The sequence below is a fragment of the Neoarius graeffei genome, chromosome 11, assembly GCF_027579695.1.
Source record: "Neoarius graeffei isolate fNeoGra1 chromosome 11, fNeoGra1.pri, whole genome shotgun sequence".
Lineage (NCBI taxonomy): Eukaryota > Metazoa > Chordata > Actinopteri > Siluriformes > Ariidae > Neoarius > Neoarius graeffei.
Window position 1 is genome coordinate 18351048 of NC_083579.1, and position 19563 is coordinate 18370610.

General features: G+C 41.8%; 1 protein-coding gene across 3 annotated transcripts in view; it reads left to right on the top strand.

Moving 5' to 3' along the window:
- Positions 1-19563, top strand: part of LOC132894156 (synaptosomal-associated protein 23-like) — a 210325-nt gene that overhangs the window by 22623 nt on the left and 168139 nt on the right. For all 3 annotated transcript variants that reach the window (XM_060933557.1, XM_060933554.1, XM_060933555.1), the window contains 3 exons: positions 5118-5232; positions 12958-12999; positions 13334-13382. In XM_060933557.1, coding sequence (XP_060789540.1) covers positions 5176-5232; positions 12958-12999; positions 13334-13382 — 148 coding nt within the window. In that variant the 5' untranslated portion in view covers positions 5118-5175. The remainder of the gene's footprint in view (positions 1-5117; positions 5233-12957; positions 13000-13333; positions 13383-19563) is intronic.

The following is a 19563-nucleotide window of genomic DNA, read 5'->3' on the forward strand; positions in this document are numbered from 1 at the left end:
GAAGGGGTAATCTGAAGGAGATTGGAGACTGTAAAGTGATGGCAGGGGAGAATGTAGCTAGACAACATCAAGTGGTCGTGTGCAGGATGAGCTTGAAAGTGAAAAAGAGGAAGCATGAAATAGTGGAGCTGAAGATTTAAGTGGTGGAAACTAAGAGGTTGAACATCAGAAGGAGTTTAGGGAAGAAATGAAACGAGCATTGAGTGGTAATGGAAGTCTGCCAGAAGATTGGAATACTACTGCTGTACTAGTAAGAGAGGCAGCAAGGAAGGTGCTAGGGTGGTCATCGGGAAGGAGGAAGGAAGACAAGGAGACATGGTGGTGGAACAAAGAAGTGCAGGAAGTTATAAAAGAGAAGAAGCTAGCAAAGAAGAATTGGGACGATCAGAGAGACGAGGAAAGCAGGCGGAGAAACGAGACAGAAAACAAAAAGAGCGGTCGCAAAGGCAAAAGCAGATGCATACCAGGAGTTGTATGAAAGACTGGAGACCAAAGAAGGAGAGAAAGACCTGTACAGACTAGCTAGGCAGAGAAACAGGGAAGTGAGGGATGTATAGCAGGTAAGAGTGATGAAAGATGGAAATGTGCTGACAAACAAAGAGAGTGTATTAAGAAGGTGGAAAGAGTACTTTGAGGATTTATTAAATGAGGAGAATCCAAGAGAGAAAAGGTCGGATTCATTGGAGACAGCAAATCAGGAAGCAGAGTTGGTGAGTAAGGATGTGAGGGCAGCCATGAAAAGAATGAAGACTGGGAAAGCAGTCGGACCAGATGGTATCCCGATTGAGGCTTGGAGATGTTTGGGTGAGACGGCTGTGGAGATCCTCACGAGATTGTTTTATAAGGTCCTACAGAATGAGAAAATGCCAAATGAATGGAGAAAGAGTGTGTTAGTCCCAATATACAAGAATCAGGGAGATGTACAGAGCTGCAGTAATTACAGAGGAATAAAATTGATGAGCCACACCATGAAGCTATGGGAAAGGGTCTTGGAGGCGAGACTGAGAAGAGAGGTAGCAATCTGTGAACAGCAGTACGGGTTTATGCCAAGGAAGAGCACGTCGGATGCAATTTTTGCTTTAAGAATGTTAATGGAGAAGTCCAGAGAAAGCTACATTGTGTTTGTAGATCTGGAGAAGGCATACAATAGAGTGCCAAGAGATGAGTTATGGTATTGTATGAAAACGAGTAGAGTGAATGAGAAGCATATTAGAGTGGTGCAAGACATCTATGAGAACAGTGAAACAGCAGTGGTGTGTGCAGTTAGAACAACTGAATGGTTCAAGGTGAAGGTGGGACTCCATCAAGGATCTGCTTTGAGTCCTTTTTTGTTTGCCATAGTGATGGATAGCTTGACGGACGAAGTGAGGCAAGAGTCACCATGGAACATGATGTCTGCGGATGATATTGTGATATGTGGTGAAAGTAGAAAGGAGATGGAGTTGGGTTTGGAGAGACCATGCTTTGGAACAAAGAGGAATGAAGGTGAGCAGTAGCAAAACAATACATGTGCATCAATGAGAATGGGGATGAGAGTGTAGTGAAGATGCAAGGAGTAGGCGTAAAGAAAGTTGGTGAATTCAAGTACCTGGGGTCAACTGTGCAGGAAAATGGGGGCTGCGATAGTGAGGTGAGAAAGAGAGTGCAGGCAGGGTGGAGCAGTTGGAGAAGGATTTCAGGAGTCATTTGTGATAGGAAAGTCCCAGCAAAAGTGAAAGGTAAGATGTGCAAGACAGTAGTGAGACCAGCTGTGATGTATGGATTGGAGACCGTACCCTTAATGTAGAGACAGGAGGCAAAGTTGGAGGTGGTGGAGTTGAGGATGTTAAGGTTTGCGATGGGAGTGACGAGGTTGGACAGGATAAGGAACGAGCACATCAGAGGGACAGCACATGTGGAGAGCTTGGGAATTAAGCTAAGAGAGATGAGACTGAGATGGTATGGGCACATCCTGAGAAGAGATGCAGTGCATGTGGGAAGGAGAATGTTGAGGATGGAGCTGCCAGGCAAATGAAAACGAGGAAGACCAAAGAGGAGATACATGGATGTGGTGAGAGAGGACATGAAAGTGGCAGTTGTGGTAGAGAAGGATGCTGAAGACAGGGAGCAATGGAGACAAAAGATCCGCTGTGGCGACCCCTAATCGGGAGCAGCCAAAAGAAGACGACCCACTACAGATAAAATGAATTCGTTTTTGGTGTCTTTTTTTTTTTTAAGTAACTTGCACTGTTGTGTTCAGTGATTAAGTAAGGTGAACGTCAGTGGAAGAGACATCTTGGGAAACCAGTTTATGGAGAAAAACTGGAAATGTTATTTTGGTAATGTCTAATGAGCGTGTGTTGGTATGAGAACTCTTAAGTTATAGCCAAGTCCAGCTGTTCTTATCGCCAGTCCTTGGGGCTCCTCTGCTTATCAGAGTTTGTACCCCGAGTACATCTCAAAAACCACACACACAGATTTCTTCAACTGACCCTTATGTTTTGTGCATTGCAAAAATTAGGAGACTTGTTTGTGTTTGTTTCTTTGGATGAGAAACAAGGTCACTGTGGTGTGTGTGCACTTCTAATATGAGTTGTCTGGGCTCTGTGTGTCTGTTTTATTTATTTTTTTTAAATCATTAATCCCCCTCAGTAATCCTCTTTCCCATCTCCTTGGTGTTGCAGTGTATTCTCCCATGTTTAGACTTTATCTGGTGTTTTATCACAAGAAACACACTGAATGAATGGATGAAAGAATGAATGATCACTTGCCTTGTTAGTCTGTTCAAACCTGGAAAGGGCCGAGACTGTAAGTCTACCAAGACTCAGCTATGATCAGTGAGTAAACAATTGGTTAATGTGACGAGCATGGAGAGTAGACTTTTCTTGTAACAGAACGTGGGCAGATGTGACTCAGGAAAAGGAGTGTACAGACAAAGACTCTTGATAATGGATGAATACAATACAATTCTAGTTGCCTGAGGAACAAACATTTCCTTAGCCGGCCATTGCACTCCAGTCTTTGAAAACTTGTACCATATTTTGCGTCACACATTTTTACTACGAGCAAACACCTTACCTGTCAGTGGTCTGCGTGCAGCAGTCGAAAAGACACTTTTCTGATTCGTTCTGAGTGGAATATCAGTGCCTCTCCTCCTGATGTTTTTTTTTTTTTTACTAAATCCTAAGCTGATGTTAGGAATGTGACAGAAAAGTAACAGTAGGTTACAAAAATCAATTGAAGTCATGCTCAATTAATTAAAATTCCAGTTCCGTTCCTGTTTTTTCTGTAAAATCTTTCAAATAGTCTTTCATTCTTCAGTGCGCTTGGTTTATTATGGTTTATCCAGTATACTTTATTAGTTATTACAGATAATGGCTGTGTGACATTCATGTTCTCATCCATATTCCACGTGTGCGTGCACACACACACACGCACCTCATGTAACTTAGGCTACATCCACACGACAACGGCAACGAGATGTTATTTAAAAAAATATCGCATCCAAATGGGCAACGATCAGTAAAATACCAGGTCCATATGGCAACGCAACGCTTGCTGAAAACGATGCAATACACATGCCACACCTCTAGGGGCGCTGTAAGACGGTCCCTTTGGAGACACCAGAACAATAGAAGAAGTAAGGACGCATGCGCATAAACTATTATGCGCGAGACTTCATATTAGCCACAAAGTCAGAAAAATCTGTTCGTAAAATTACATTATAATGACCAAATACAATGAAAAGTATTTTTCCAGTCTCACCTGTGAAAGGTAATCCCATGTGATCTTGTTTGGACGGCAAACCTGTTGGTACAGTTAAACGCAGCACATGAATGAGGCATCTTTATTCTCCGCTTTGACCCATCCAATATGGCGACGAGGCTGACGTATGATTCTACGCGGAAGGCGGCATCTTTAATGGTCCGGAATAAATTGAATGCTACACGTTGATGGATTAATTTGTTCTTCTACGCCCTTTTTGAGGAATGTATTGTAGGACTTAAACCAACATCTGAAGAGGTGAGATCGCTCCTTTTTTTCCCTATTTTTGCTGGCAGGATTGACTCTGCCCTAAGGGCTATTCTCTCTCTCTCTCTCTCTCTCTCTCTCTCTCTCTCTCTCTCACTTTGCACCACTACACAAGGCAAGGCAAGTTTATTTATATAGCACATTTCATACACAGTGGCAGTTCAATGTGCTTTACAGAAGTAAAAGCAAAACAGTAAACAATAGAGAATAAAATTACATAAAATAAATGGGAAAAATATAATAAGAATTAAACAATAGTAGAAATAAAATAATAAAATGAAGTAGAAGTTCAAATAGGGGGAGAAAAAAAACAGCAGAATAAAGTTAAGTAAAATTTGAAACATGCAGAAAATGTAAAAGTACAGATTATAAAACGTAAAGAAGACAATATTAATTATTTAACAGAAAGCATCTGAATACACAATAAATATTCACAGTGAAAATATTTTGTAAGCGCGTTTCATGAACCAAGTTATAGGATTTGTTGACAACTCGCATCGAGTTCGTTACACTTCTACCCGGCGTGAAGCACTCACAGTCATGTGGTTGTGACGTCATCGTAAACAAATCCGTTCTACTCATCCAGACGACTTCGCAACGGCAACGTTGCCAGATCTTTCCACTCTGGAACCCGTTCTCAAAAGATTGCGTTTTGGGGCACCCAAAACGCCGGTGCCGTGTGGACGCCAGGCCGAAACGATAAACAATTGTATCGGATTCACCTGAATCCGTTGACGTGTGGACAGGGCCTTAGTGTCCCTCGTGGACATTGTGTTCTTTAAAGAACATGTGTTTGAGCATGTGTTAAGGAAAGTGTTGGGTGCGTGTGTGTGTGTGTCTGTGAGACTGATAATCTTGGTTTCCTCATCATCAGTTTGTTACATCTCTCACTTCCTTTAACCTTGACTCTCGAAATTAAAATTTGTTATATAAATGGATGATTGTACACTAATTGTACCATAAAGCTAAATCAAGCATAATGGCTATAAAAGGGAGAATCAAAAAAATTAATCTCCTAATGGATTATGGTTGTGGGGTTCTTTCTCTCTGTGTTTTTAGTTTTATTAGGTTTGTTTATGAGCTGATCTCTTTCCTCTGACCCTCAGACCACAGAGTCTAGAGCTTGGTGCCAAAATCAAACCAGCCGATTTCAACAGTAGCAAGATGGCCGACATGTCGGTGGAAGAAATGACAATGAGAGCAAACCAAGTGACTGATGAGGTAAGCATGTTGTCTGATTTGTATCTTTATTTTTTTTTTTTAAATAGTCAGTTCTTATTTTTAGATGTGTGATGAGAATCTCAGGTTTAATTATGGCCTCGTTCCTTTTTTTTTTTTTTTTTTTTTTGAGCTGTAGTAGTCAACAGGTAATCAAATCAATGAGACAGTGTATCCACATTTCTACAGATTATTCCATAAAGTGCTTCTGTCTTCATATTTTCTCATCTAATCTCTCGTTCTTCTGCTTTGTGCCTCCTTTCCTGCATTTCTCTTCTGTGCCTTTTGAGGGACTGAGATGAGCTTTTTCTGCTCTGCTTGACCCAACTCTGGTACTAACAGCATGAAAGATGGTCTTTGCCCATGAAGGACAACTTGGGTAAACTAATAATGTCACATTTTTACCACCACTCATGGTGTGTTTGTGCCATCTCTGTCCTGCGACTTCTCCATATTAATTGTCTGTCACCAAATCACACAGTGGTTAGTGAGTATACTCACCATCATCTCACTTTATGCCAGAACAGTTTTGTTTTTCACATCTTCCTTAATATCACTTTGCAGATTCGGAAGTTTTAATACGACCTATTTAGAGCTGTAATGCACACATTACAAACAAAGACTGAAGATACAGTATTATTTAAATGTTTAGCACAGATGTTATTGCACAGAAAGAAAACTGTCATCAAATCCTGGCCAAGATTATTTACTTAGACTTATCACTGACTGCTGGGAATGAACCCTTGGGTCTGTTCTTTCTTTATCGCTTATTGATTTATAATAAAGATGCACTTCAGTCACAGTAAACACAGTTTCTAGCTGGACGTAGACCAACATTTAATCTTCTACTTGTTCTTTCTGAAGAGCTGGTATGTCATTCCTTTATTAATCTCAAACTCGCTGCTTGTGTGAAGAGGAAACTCAGTGTCATTAAAAAAAATGATGAAATTCCACCATTATGAGCCTGAAAATTATATAGAGATCTTGCAGTCACGTGACTGGAAAGTACACAACCGCCATCTTGTCGGTCAAAAACACCGCTGAATACTGCTGCACTCGTGTACAGAATGGATCAATTTCAACCGACGGACTACACGGCTCATTTTTCTAATGAACAGATAACTAGATATATGTCTAAAATAAACGATCTACAGATTTATGACCCTTATGGCTTACCGGACGGAGTTTTCACGACCGGATTTTGAACTGTCAGCGGAATACCCGGACGTGTATAATTACCTCATTAACTTTCCCTCACTGTTCAGTGGTGAAGCACTGCGTGCCTATAAATCTCTGGACAGTTGTCTTTACAGAAATTCAGGATTTGTCAGTGACTCAGATGTGGCATCTTGTAAACAAGAATCCTCATTGGATGGGTAAGTCACTTAAGTATTGAGTATAGCACTGACCAGCCGATTATAGAATAGAATAAGGTAATTCCAAATCGTCCGTCTTGTTTACATGGATCTGGCGTTGGAGAGGTAGAGGCTTGGCAGTGGAGATTTGAGTGGCTGTTTTCTGAGCTTAGTCAACAGGCCGGCTCTGCAGTCTCGCTTTTGCTTCCGCTCCCGGCACCGCCTCCTTCGCTTTGCTTCTGATAACAATCCACGGAGACCCCGCTGGTCTCGCTATTTCGTCCGGAATTTTTTTTTTTTTCTCGTCCGGAATGTTGTGCATGCGATGGAAATCGCTACAAACCGTCATTTTCTGCTGGAAACCAATGTCCAGTAAGTCCATACGGTTGTAGTGGATATTGAAGTCCGGTACAGACGAACAACACGCAAAAATACACACAAAAAACATAAACGTGCACGGGTAGGGAGAGCTTGTAGCCGCAGCCGTTGTAGTAGAATTGTATATAGTAGGGTTTTCCAGAAGAAAAGGTAGAAGTAAATGCAGAAGTAGAACCAGAAGTAGAAGGCGGAATATGGCGTTTGACCGACAAGATGGCGTCTGTCACAATCTGGATCGGCTGTGACGTTACATGCAAGTGCTCCATATATGAAAAATTATTACCTTGCTCGGGACAGAGTCCACCAGGGGGCGAGATATTGTTTTCAGTCAGTTTTTTTTTTGTTAATGATATTACGGGAAAACAGCTGGATCAATCTTCACGAAACTTTCAGGATAGATGGGCATTGGTCTCAAATAGAACCTCCAACGTTTTGAGGGTCATCCAGCCAAGGTCACCAAAAAGGTCAAAATCGTTTTTGTTGTGGCTACTGCCTCATATAGAGGCGCTAGCCACTATGTCGTTGTGCTGTAAGAGTATAACAATCGCACACTGTGCATGCGAATACACGTGTTCCGATTAAAATGGCCGGTGAGTGTATACAATTCGGTTCACCATTTGAAATAAATGGACTAAAGAAATCGCTTGCAGATATGTATATGCTTATTACAGAGGGAAAGTGCGTTCCACTGAGCACCAGACCATTTCCGGGAAATAAGAGTTTCAGTCATGGCAACAGTGTGTGTGTATATCAGCTTCGAAAACTGTAAGAGATAAAAGTAGAATAATATAAAGTATAGACACTTGGTAGATCTTATTTCTGTGGCTTTTAAATTGTTCATTTTTGTATTACGCTTCATTTTTGTGGCTACTGCCTCATAGAGTAAATATATATGCTATATTTACTGTTTGGACATGGTATCAGAAAACAATTTTATTTATAAGCAGTAGAATAGAATGCCTTTATTGTCACTATACACACGTACAATGAGATTAAAGCATCTCCAATAACAGTGCAAACAGCTTGTAGAGAGAGAGAGAGGGGAAGGGGAAAAAAGGGGGGGGGTGTAAGGTGCACAGTCCTGAGGTGTATGTGTTGTTACACATTATGGAGTGAGGTATTGCTCATTGCACATTATAAATTATTGCACTGAGAGAGTCACATTATAAAGTATTGCACGTTATAAATTATTGCACGAGAGTGTCACATTATAAAATAAAAAATAAAATATTACACATTATGAAGTATTGCAAGGTAAGGTAAGGTGCACAGACTTGAGATGTATGTGCTGTGTGTAAGGTGCACAGTCCTGAAGTGTATGTGTTGCGTTTCACATTATATGGGCATAGGTATAGCACATTATAAAAGTATTGCACAGAGAGAGTCACCTTATAAAGTACTGCACATTATAAATTATTGCACGAAGAGAGTCACATAGTAAAATAGACTATAAAGTCAGAGCATATCCGAGTTCAGGGTGGTTATGGCTTTTGGAAAGAAGCTGTTTTTGAATCGATTTGTCTTTGTCCTGATGCACCTGTAGCGCCTCCCTGAGGGCAACAGGTCGAACAGATCAAAGCCAGGGTGGGATCTGTCCTTGATGATGTTCTTAGCTCTGCTAAGGCAGCAGGAGGTGTAAATGTCCATCAGTGAGGGGAGCCAATGATGATCTGTGCTGCCTTAACTACCCTCTGGAGTCTCCCTGTCTACAGCAGTGCAGCTGCCGTACCATACTGTAATACAGTACATCAGCAGGCTCTCGATGGATGAGCGGTAGAAGGTCAGCAGCAGGTTGGAGTTTAGGTTGTACTTCCTGAGACTCTCAAGAAGTGTAGCCGCTGCTGAGCCTTCTTAATGACTGCTGTAATGTTTACTGACCAGGACATGTCAGCGGAGATGAGAACGCTGAGAAACCGGAAGGCGTGGACCCTCTCCACATACTCGTTGTTGATGTAGAGGGGGGCTAGGTCGGTGCTGTGCTTCCTGAAGTCAGCAATGAGCTCTTTGGTTTTCTTGGTGTTCAGAGCGAGGTTATTTTCTGAACACCAGGCTGCCAACTTCAGGACCTCCTCTCTGTAGGCTGCCTCGTCTCCCTTTGAGATGAGTCCGACCACTGTGGTGTCATCAGCAAACTTGACGATAAGGTTGTTGTTGTGGGTCGGACTACAGTCGTGGATGTAGAGGCAGTACAGGAGGGGGCTCAGCACGCAGCCCTGTGGAGAGCCGGTGCTCAACATGCGGGTGGAGGATAAGTGGGGCCAAGTCTCACAGTCTGGGGCCGGTTGGTAAGAAAGTCCTTTATCCAGGCACATGTGAGAGGGGGGAGGCCGAGAGTGTCCAGTTTACTGATAAGGATGTCCGGGATTATTGTGTTGAAAGCAGAACTGTAATCCACAAAGAGTATGCGGGCGTAGCTCTGCTGCTGCTCCAGGTGGTTCAGTAGAGAGTGTAGAGCTACGGCGATGGCGTCCTCTGTGGATCTGTTCGCGCGATATGCAAACTGGTAGGGGTTGAAGTTCTGGGGGGAGGTGGTCCTTGATGTGCTGAAGAACTGGTCTCTCGAAGCACTTCATGATTACCGAAGTGAGGGCCACAGGACGGTAATCATTCAGGCTGGTGACAGGAGACTTCTTTGGCACCGGGATTATTGTAGCTGATTTTAGGCAGGGCGGGATGATTTCCTGAGCCAGGGAGAGGTTAAAGATCCTGGTGAAGGTAGGGGCGAGCTGGTGGGCACACACTCTGAGCACCTTACCAGGTACTCCATCTGGGCCGGCAGCTTTCTTGGGGTTCACTGCCAGGAGCACCCATCTGACATCATGCTCCTGGACAGTGAATGGGGTGATGTACGAACTGTGTGGTGGTGGGGGCAGGGCTGGAGCAGATGAGTGCTGCTGAGATGTTTCAAAGCGAGCAAAGAAGCTCCTCTGCCAGTGGCGCACTCCAGTCTCCTGTTGACGCATCACAGTCTCTGAAGTTCGTGATGTCTTGTATGCCCCGCCACACCTCCCGTATGTTGTTGCTGGACAGGTGGGACTCTATACGCAGCCTATGGTCTGCTTTGGCTTTTTTAATTTCTCTTTTTAGATCAGCTCGAGCGGCACTGTCGACCTCTGTCACCTGACCTGAAGGCAGCGTCGCGAGCCCTGAGGAGTGAGCAGACCTGGCTGGTCATCCAGGGTTTCTGGTTTGGGAAAACCCGGATGTTTTTATCCACCGTCACATTTAGTGTTATACCGATACCAGTATCGGGCGGGGCCCCGATCTGGCACTAAAATGGTGGTATCGGTATTGGCGAGTAGCAAGAAATAGGGCGCCGATACCATTTACCGATGCTAGTATGACACTTGAACGCAGCCTTCTCTCTCCCGACACTCACTACACTCTGTGTTGTGTGATCACACGTGATCACTGTGCATGCCTGCCAAGCACGCCAAGCAGCTATTGCTATTGACCTGCTCCAGACCAATGAGAGCGGGCCAATAGCCGCTCTTAACAAATACAGGGGCAGCTTTTTCATGCGGAGGAAAAACAAACCACGAGAAGAAAATGTCGGCGGTCTGGATATATTTCAGCATAGAAACTCCGGCGAGTACAATGGCTACATGCAAGATTTGCGGCCTGAACGTTTCGAGAGGTGGAGTTAAATCGGCCAGTTTCAATACCTCGAACCTGATAAAACATTTGAAGACGAAACATGTGAACGAACACAAAGAGTTTCTACTGGATTCACTTTGTATTAGTCTTTTTCCTGTTTCACAAAGGTAAGCAGCAGCCTGACAAAGCCATGATAGCAATGATTTTACATCCAAGTATGCAGCTCTTCATGTGTGTGTGTGTGTGTATATATATATATATATATATATATATATATATATATATATATATACACACACACACACACACACACACACACACATTTCAAACGGAGTGGTATCGGTATGGTATCGGTATCGGCCGGTACTGCACAGCCAGGTATCGGTATCGGGGCCAAAAATATGGTATCGGTGCAACACTAGTCACATTTCCGATACAGAACTTGATAAAGTCCAGTACCGTTCCTGTGAATGTCTCCAGCTCCTGGTGTTCAAATAAGTCCCAATCTGTCCATTTAAAGCAGTCCTGTAGTTTGGAGAGTGCGTTGTCAGGCCAGGTTGTCGTAGTCCTTGTGGTGGGCCTGGCTCTGCGTCTGAGGGGGGTGTAGACTGGGGAGAGCAGGAGGGAAAGATGGTCTGACTGGCCAAGGTGGGGGAGGGGTATCGCTCTGTACGCGTGCTTGATGTTAGAATAAACATGATCCAGAGTGTTCTCCCCTCTAGTAGAACACTTAATATGTTGGTAAAACTTTGGCAGTACAGTCTTCAAGTTGGCCTTATTAAAGTCTTCTGCGATTATGTGAACACCGTCAGGGTGGGCCTGCTGCTGTTTGTTTACGCTGTTCAGCAGGAGAGAGAGCGCTGAGAGTAGCCACATGTACTCCTAGGGTACCTATTTTTTTCACGATATCTTCATATCATAAGTGCTACAGGGCAAGGTTTATTTTGCATGGCAACACTTATTACTATTTTCTCTCCCTTATATCTAGTGATTTTATTACACAGCTCATTTGAATACTCGACTCTGATTGGTCAATTTCAGCCTTCTGTGGTCTGTAATTTTGTCAATGATAGACTGTCGCTATGGACCATGTCATTACCAGAAGCAATAAGATAATTTTTAAATCAGTATTTTGTGTCAGATGATTGATTTTCTTTCGTAAGGAGGCATTTAATTGTGCAGGATGATGTACAGTGAGCTGATCTTTATCACACAATAAAGGTGAGATCACACCTTCACGGTGATTTAAAGACCCTCTGTGTCACATCCTGCGTAACCCTGTCAGGATTTATTCTACTATAATGACCGACTCACTGTACATCATCCCTTACATAATGCCCAGTGAACTGACATGGAATGATCCAGTTATTCATATTCCTCTGTACATTCGTCTCTAGATTTACTGGCACCATTAATAAAGATGAGGAGGAAAATGTTTTGCTTCAGTTAAATGTCCAGTTTGAGATTAAGCTAATTAACAAAAATGTAATCTTTTTTTTTTTTTACTTTTTTCTAAAGGTGTTAATTCTGTCTATGTGGCTCCACTGTTATTGATTTATTTACCACATTCTCAAGAATATGTGGATGATTTATTTCCTTAGACTTTGAGTGTTTAAGGCTTGTGTGTTGATATTTGCACTTCTTGCATCCTTCCAACTCTGTGAAGGCCTTCATCATGGTTGGGGCAGAAACTAAATTTTGGGTATTGCATATGTAGGAACAAATGTTACATCTGTTGAAGCGAAGCAGAAAACAGGAAAGCAGAAGAAGCCACACCCAGCCTCAGGCCACGCTTTAGCAACGAATACTCCTTTTTGACTAAAAAGGGAATGGGTTCAATACCAAATTCTGAACCATTTGGAGCATTTCGACCAAAAATAAAATTTTCAGATTCTGAACCAGTTAGTTCCCAGCTGGAACTAAAATATAGCTGTTTTTTTTCCAGCACGAACTGTGACATCAGTGGGTGTCATTAGTTTAGTGAGGAAGCAGAGCACAGCAATGGAAAGGAAACATCTTTAGAAAAAAATGGACCAAACACAAATGTGCAACAACAGAACAAAAGCTCACAGGTAATCAGTGAGTTCTGTCATCTTGTAACTACTGTTTACTTCTGTTGTGACTTGTGGATGATGCATTCCTTGATTACAGTGGTTCAGCTCACAACTGGTGAAAATGTGGGCTAGTTCATTAGCTGGCACCAAGGTTCAGAGAAACAAGAACCTGTTCCCTGTTGGTCAAAAAGAAATAAAAGTGTCTTACCAAGAGCTTGATGCTTGATCTCTCTCATCCTGTATATTTGCTTGTGATGATCTCAGGATGGGAATGGGGTGGTCTCTGTGTGTGTGTAGTTTGTAATGCTGACTCTCCTTTTTTTTGTTTGTTTTTTTTCTTCTAGTCTCTTGAGAGCACTAGACGGATGCTACAAATGGCAGAGGAGGTGAGAGAGTTTGTGCTTTAATTATCTTAACTACTTCAGTTAACAGTGTAGATCTAAAACAAAGTTGGGTGTCTTGAACACTTGTTTCAAGAGAATTGAGCCTTTTTTTTAAAGATTTTTTTTTGGGGCCTTTTTCACCTTTATTGGATAGGACAGTGTAGAGACAGGAAATGAGCTGGAGAGAGACGGGGAGGGATCGGGAAATGACCTCGGGTCGGAATCGAACCCGGGTCCCCGGGTTTATGGTATGGCGCCTTAGTCGACTGAGCCACGGCGCCCCGAGAATTGAGCCTTTGAGCCAAGTTGTCTTTTCACATGTTTTTCACCTTTTCAGAGCAGGGAGACAGGAGTAAATACCATGGTCATGTTGGATCAGCAGGGAGGTGAGTGAACCCCGTTTTTCATTCTGCTTTCCATCTTTACATCACCACTCTGCTGAAATTGTTTTATTGCCATTTGCTTCCGACTGAATACAAGTACACACTGACACTTGTAGATACCAGTACTGTTACAAAAACGAGAAACCTACTTGTTGTGAAGCAGTCACAAGCTTCATGTTTCTCGGGTTTGTATAGTGATAAATATTCTTTATAACGTTCGCTAATTGGTTTTAAATGACGTGCGTTAGCTAGCCATATTAGTTATGTGGACCAGGCCACACCAATTCAATTAGTTGGTTCTCGGAATTGCCGCTTGAAGAAAATGGAAAAATGAAAAAAAAAAATCGAAATCGACTGCAGGTTGAGGTCATGTGACGTTGAAAACCAATCAAATCACCCCTTTCACTTTAGATAAAGACTTGTGGAAGAAACATGCCTGTGGAAGGGAATCCTGCTTGTGATTGTTAGGATATTCAGCAAACAGAAGCGTAAAATCTTTGACAGTTGTGTCGAAATTCAAGAGGGGGAAAACTTTGCACAGTTGTACTCAAGATGCCGTGAGCTTGTTACCCTGAGATGTGCCAACTTGGACAACAACTCTGTGGAGGTGGGTTTGATTTATATATTTCACTGATTGATGTGAGGGGCAAACAAAAAATCATTCGAAGTATTTAGCCATCAGAAGTAGCCTACTCCTGGTCAAATCTTTTTTTTCTGTGCATTGTAGATGTTCAATTGACTGTAATTCAATCGTTTATTTAGCCTATCTGTTTACTGGTTTGCCTGATAAAAGACGTGCAGCCAGAGCTAGCCCTTAATGCATATGGGTGGAAATAAGATAAGCTTTTAAAAGAGCCATATGAAATGTGTAACAATACATTATTGTCTTTGTTTTGTTTCTCTATTATGAAAGCCCTCCATTTCCACCGCTAATTTTACCATCAGAGCATTTTTTAAATTTTATTTTTATTTTTATTTCGCTCGCTTGCTTCATATTTTTCCTGAAAAAATCCGAGAACCAACTAATTAAATTGGTGTGGCCCCAAGTACAGTTACAGCGTCAAAGAGCAGGTGTTGTTCCACTTCAGGTTTGTGCTTCATAAATCTGTAAGTAAAGTATGTTTCATTGTCATATCATTACAATCCATCATTGTCAAGGACCAGTAGTGGCTGATAGTCATGAAGAATATCCGTGGTAAGAGTGTTAATTTCACTCATCTAGGATTTTTTTAAATTAATTATTTTTTTTTAAAGACATTTCACACAGTGTGGTTTCTGCTGTTAAGTGAGCCTTTGCTGAGTTTCTAAGATGCTTTGCTTTCATCGCCATCATTGATCATGGACATGTTTCACAATTACATGGATTAAAGTTTTCCGTCGCTACGACGGACTTCCGTCAACTGGGAGCGCTAAAGGTCAATAATGAGATTGATGCAGATCCGAGGAAGAAGAAAAAAAAAAGGGGGTAGGCCCATAGGTCTGACACCGATGTGATTTAGAACTTCACCAAGCTGCTGTGATTGCCTGTTGTTGAACCCTTTCTTGTGCTATGTTTGAGTATATGTAAAGGAATAAGTTGTTGCACTAGATAGGCCTAAATAAATAAATAAATACAGCCTCTGCTACTGTCTAGTCCCAGGGAGGCTAGGCGTAAGCAGCGAGCCGCGGTGCTCGGCTTGAGTTTCGTTTCTGTCGGCGGCTCCAGCCCGACTTTGCACGCTCGTAACTCGGCCAGGGGAGGTCCCAGCCTCCCCAAACTTGGCAGCCAGCGACCTCTGCCCTCTCCCCAACGAACCAGCGCTGCGTGCCTCGGGACGCGATTCACCCCGAGGCGAGCCGCGGCGCTCCGCATCAGTTTCCTTTTAACGGCGGCTCCACTGATGAAACAATTTGGCTGTCCTACTACTAGGCAACTACTTGCCTACTACTAATACTAGGCCTATTGTAGTAGTAGTAGTAGTAGTAATAATAATAATGATATTTGCCTATTGAAAGGTGATCAGGTAAAAAATCTAAACAGCCCTGTTGAAGCCGCAGCAAGACCTATGCTATTAAGCCTTTTGTAGGTTAAACAGGCTTCGGCAGACAACGTTCTGGAAAGGCTGTATTTTTCTTTGGTTTGATTAGCCTACGATTTAATCTTTAAACATTATGGTTTCAGCAGTTCGCTTAAACATTGGAGGCTGCAGAGTCAGGCTGCAAGATTTCCCGACACTTGTTTAAGATGCCAAACTTCATAGTAAGGAGAAAATAATTCCACAGTATTTACTGCCTCGTCAGTCTCAAAAATTAATAGTGAAGGACCAACGCGAATTAAGTCCCAAAAAAACATCTCGTAGGCCTGTATTTTACATTTTCAAAAAAGTCCGGAATTGGAAGTCGGTCAGTGGAGTGTAATGAAGTGTCTCATTCACTAAGCACAAAAGGTCAGAAAACAGTGGAAGCCAGTCCTCCGAAGCTCAAAATTCAGGAAAGTGGCTCCGGTGTCGCAAGTGCACAAGAGCAGTTATTTGAAAGTTAACCTAATGAATTTGTGCGTGCACGTGCGATTTCATGAAGAACCGGGACAATTGGCATTCGGTGAAAGATTCACACCTATGACTCATTATATTCGCGTGCGCCCCCTCGCCCACTGTTGCTTCGTTTTCCCGATTTACACGAGTGTCTGAAGATGGAGTTTTCAGAAATCTCCACTCTGCCCAGAGTTTGCGAAAGTAGCTGTTTTCAGTGACTGAAACCTCCGTATACAGTACCACTCAAAAGTTTGGAAACACCTTCAAAGTCGATGTTTTTATTTTAAAAAAATTTTTTCCTACATTGTAAATGAATACTGAAGTCATCCAGACTATGCAGCAACACGTAAGGAATTATTTAGTAAACTTTAAAATGTTAATCAAACCAAAATATGTTTTAGATTTTAGATTCTTAAAGTAGGCACCTTTTGCTTTGATTACAGCTTTGCACACTCTTAACATTCAATCAGCTTCATGAGGTCATCACTCAAAATGGTTTTCCAACAGCCTCGAAGGAGTTCCCAGAGGTGCTGAGCACTCGTTGGCTGCTTTGCCTTCACTCTGCGGTCCAACTCATCCCAAACTTTTTCGGACTGACTGACCTTCATTTCTTAAAGTAATGATAGACTGTCATTTTTCTTTACTTAGTTGAGTAGTTCTTGGCATAATATGGATTAGAGCAGTACTCAAATAGGGCCATTCACTGTATACCAACTCTACCTCTTCACAACACAACTGATGGTCTCAAACACATTACGAGGTCAAGAAATTAACTCTTGACAAGGCACAGCTGTAAACTGAAAGCCATTCCAGATGACTACCTCGTAAAGCTGACTGAGAAAATGCCAAGATGTGCAAAGCTGTCATCTAAGCAAAAGGTGCCTACTTTGAAAAATCTAAAATATAAAACATATTCTGGTTTGATTAACACTTTTTTGTTTACCAAATAATTCCATATACATTTCTTCATAATGTCGATGACTGACTTTAGTATTAATCTACAATTCAGAAAATTTTAAAATAATGAAAAACCACTGAATTAGAGGCGTTTCCAAACTTTTGACTGGTACTGTAGGTGTGAATGAGAGGTGCAACCGAATAAATAAATATGCGTCTTTTTTATCTGGCTACATGTAGGCTATCACTGCGCAAAGCCTCTAATGTTGAAATGGTAGTAATATTTGTTAAAATAATCGTAGGCTAATTTCCACATTAATTGGTAAAATGGCACAAGGGATATGATGTGGGGATGGCCGTTTTTATAAGGGGGATGATTTGAGATTTTTATTTCAGAAGGGGGATGCCATCCCCCCTCAACTCAAGTACTGCGTATAAGGCCATATTTCACCTGACATAGGCCCTTCGATTTCCATCACTAGAGCGTGTCAAATTACTTTCGGTTTTGCCAGCATGGACGCGCTTCTTTTAAATGAAGGCACAGATGTGTCAGACATTGACAAAACAGTAAAGAATAAGTGGAGATGGGCTTGGCGAAATGAAATGGGCGATAATGGCAAGCTCCTGCTGCTGTGCCAAGGAAAAAGAAACAAAAACAGGCATCAGGTGTTGCCAAACCAGATGCCTTTGGCTTCACTGCGAAGAAGCAGAAAAAGTGAACTTTCACTTTACTTTTCTTGTTTCCTGGCTTTATTTCAACAGATTTTCTTATTTTTCTTTCTGTTCCACTCTTTTGAAAGCATGGTTCAAGTTCGACTGCACTTGCACTTTTCTCTTAACCACTGTTGTGCATTACTAAAGTATTGTTGAAATAAATTTGCACTTTGCGCTGAAAACTTGATGTTTCATCATTTATAGCCAGTAATGATAATGGTAAAGTCTTGCCTTAGCTTTAGTCATTGTTAAAATTATGTAAATGTACTATAAGTAGGGGCCAAGGGGATAATGGACAACATGACATTTAAAATTTGACGCATCGCTGACGTGGTAGGGGCCAACGACATGGAGCTTTTTTTTCAGTCAGATTATTTTTTTTTGCTTTAATCCATGCAATTACTGTCATGTTGTGTAATTTTTACATTCACAGAAAAGTTTACGCTAATCTTATAGCATTGTGTTTTTGTATGTTAGTATTTAAGTATTTTTTTCATGTATACAAGTAGGCACATAATATTAAATCGTGATTGACATCCCTTGACTTCACCGTAGGCAGAAGTAACACAGCTCTTATGCCACAAAAATGGATCTAAAATGTGAAAGAGCTGTTTGACTGTACAAACAGATTTAAGAAGAAATCAGAGCTCTCTCTTTAGTGACTGCTGAAAGATAGAAGGGAGGCAAATGGAGGCAGAACAAATGTTTCTAAGTTTATTTTATGGAAAGAACAGGCTTATTTATTAACGTTTGTCCATTTTTAATCAAAGGAACATTTTAATTAATAGGCTATTATATTTTGCTCCAACCTTTACAAATGTGGGTAAATAATTATTGGTTATTTATAATTTAACATAATAAAATAAATACATTATTAATTGTTGGTTATTAAGAAAATGAAAAGTTATAATTTACTTTTTTTGGTCATTTTTCAAAATTTCATTTAAAAATATAGCTGCAAGCAGCAATGTGGGGGCCAAGCAGTTTATGATGCCATAGGGAGCGATTCGTTTTGACTGAAGGATTCCAGCGATACTAAGATTTTGACGATCAGACGTACGGTTCAAAAGTAACAAGCAGAAATGTACTTCCATCTTTGACCTGTTGGTGGCAGTAGCTGCCTTGAAGATTTTTGTAGCAGTCACAGTTGCTGGAGCTGAGCTGTACTGTTTGAATGTGTGACTTGCCATGAAGCTACACGCCTGTGTCTCTCTCTGGGAGGGAGGGAGGGGCTGCTCCCTCACTACTCCGTGTGTGTGTGTGAGAGCGAGCAGCCCCTCCCCCCACCCGTGCGCTGCGATCAGAGAGACAGAGCAGCACACAAAAAGGGCAGTTTTTCCTCAGGGGGGACCCCCCCAAACAATGGGGATTTACACGAAAACGGAAGGAGATGGTCACAAAATTATTTCACATTGAGTGCCACAAGGGTTTCCTGAACACAATGATGTATTTTTTTGTCTGTAGTGTAAAAAATGAGGACAGTAGAGCGAGTTAAAAACGAGTGACTTTTCTGCCACGTTTATAATGGGAGTCTATGGGGAAGCGCGCCTGTCCTCTCCTTACTTTCAGGCTTCTCATTCAAAAACTGTAAATCCTATCGTGTAGGTAGACACATTGTGTGAATCAGGACAAGTGTGGCTACTACTTTTGAGAAAATTATGTGTGTAGAGTGAGAAATGTGGCTGAAATCACAGTTTAAAAGAGAAAGTTTGAGCTTTTTTTCCAGGCTGCCTACACTAAATTCCTGAGCTCCACTGGTGTGTAACGCAATAGACACCCATTATAAAGCCTGATTTTTGTCCAGGCACCCACATAGAGTTTGAGCTGGGACTGATCCAAAAGTAGAGACCCTAGCAAAAAAGTTGAATGGCAGATCCACAGAGAAGTTTTCCTACGTTTTGAAATTTGAATCATGTCTCTAGGTCAAAGCATGCCATAGAAGTGGAGGATTGAAAAAGTGCCTTTTTTAAAATTAATTCCATAGAAAATGAATGGGAAATTTTGGACGATTTTTTTCCATAGTTATAGCGCCCCCTAACGGCCAATTTGTTCCAAATGTT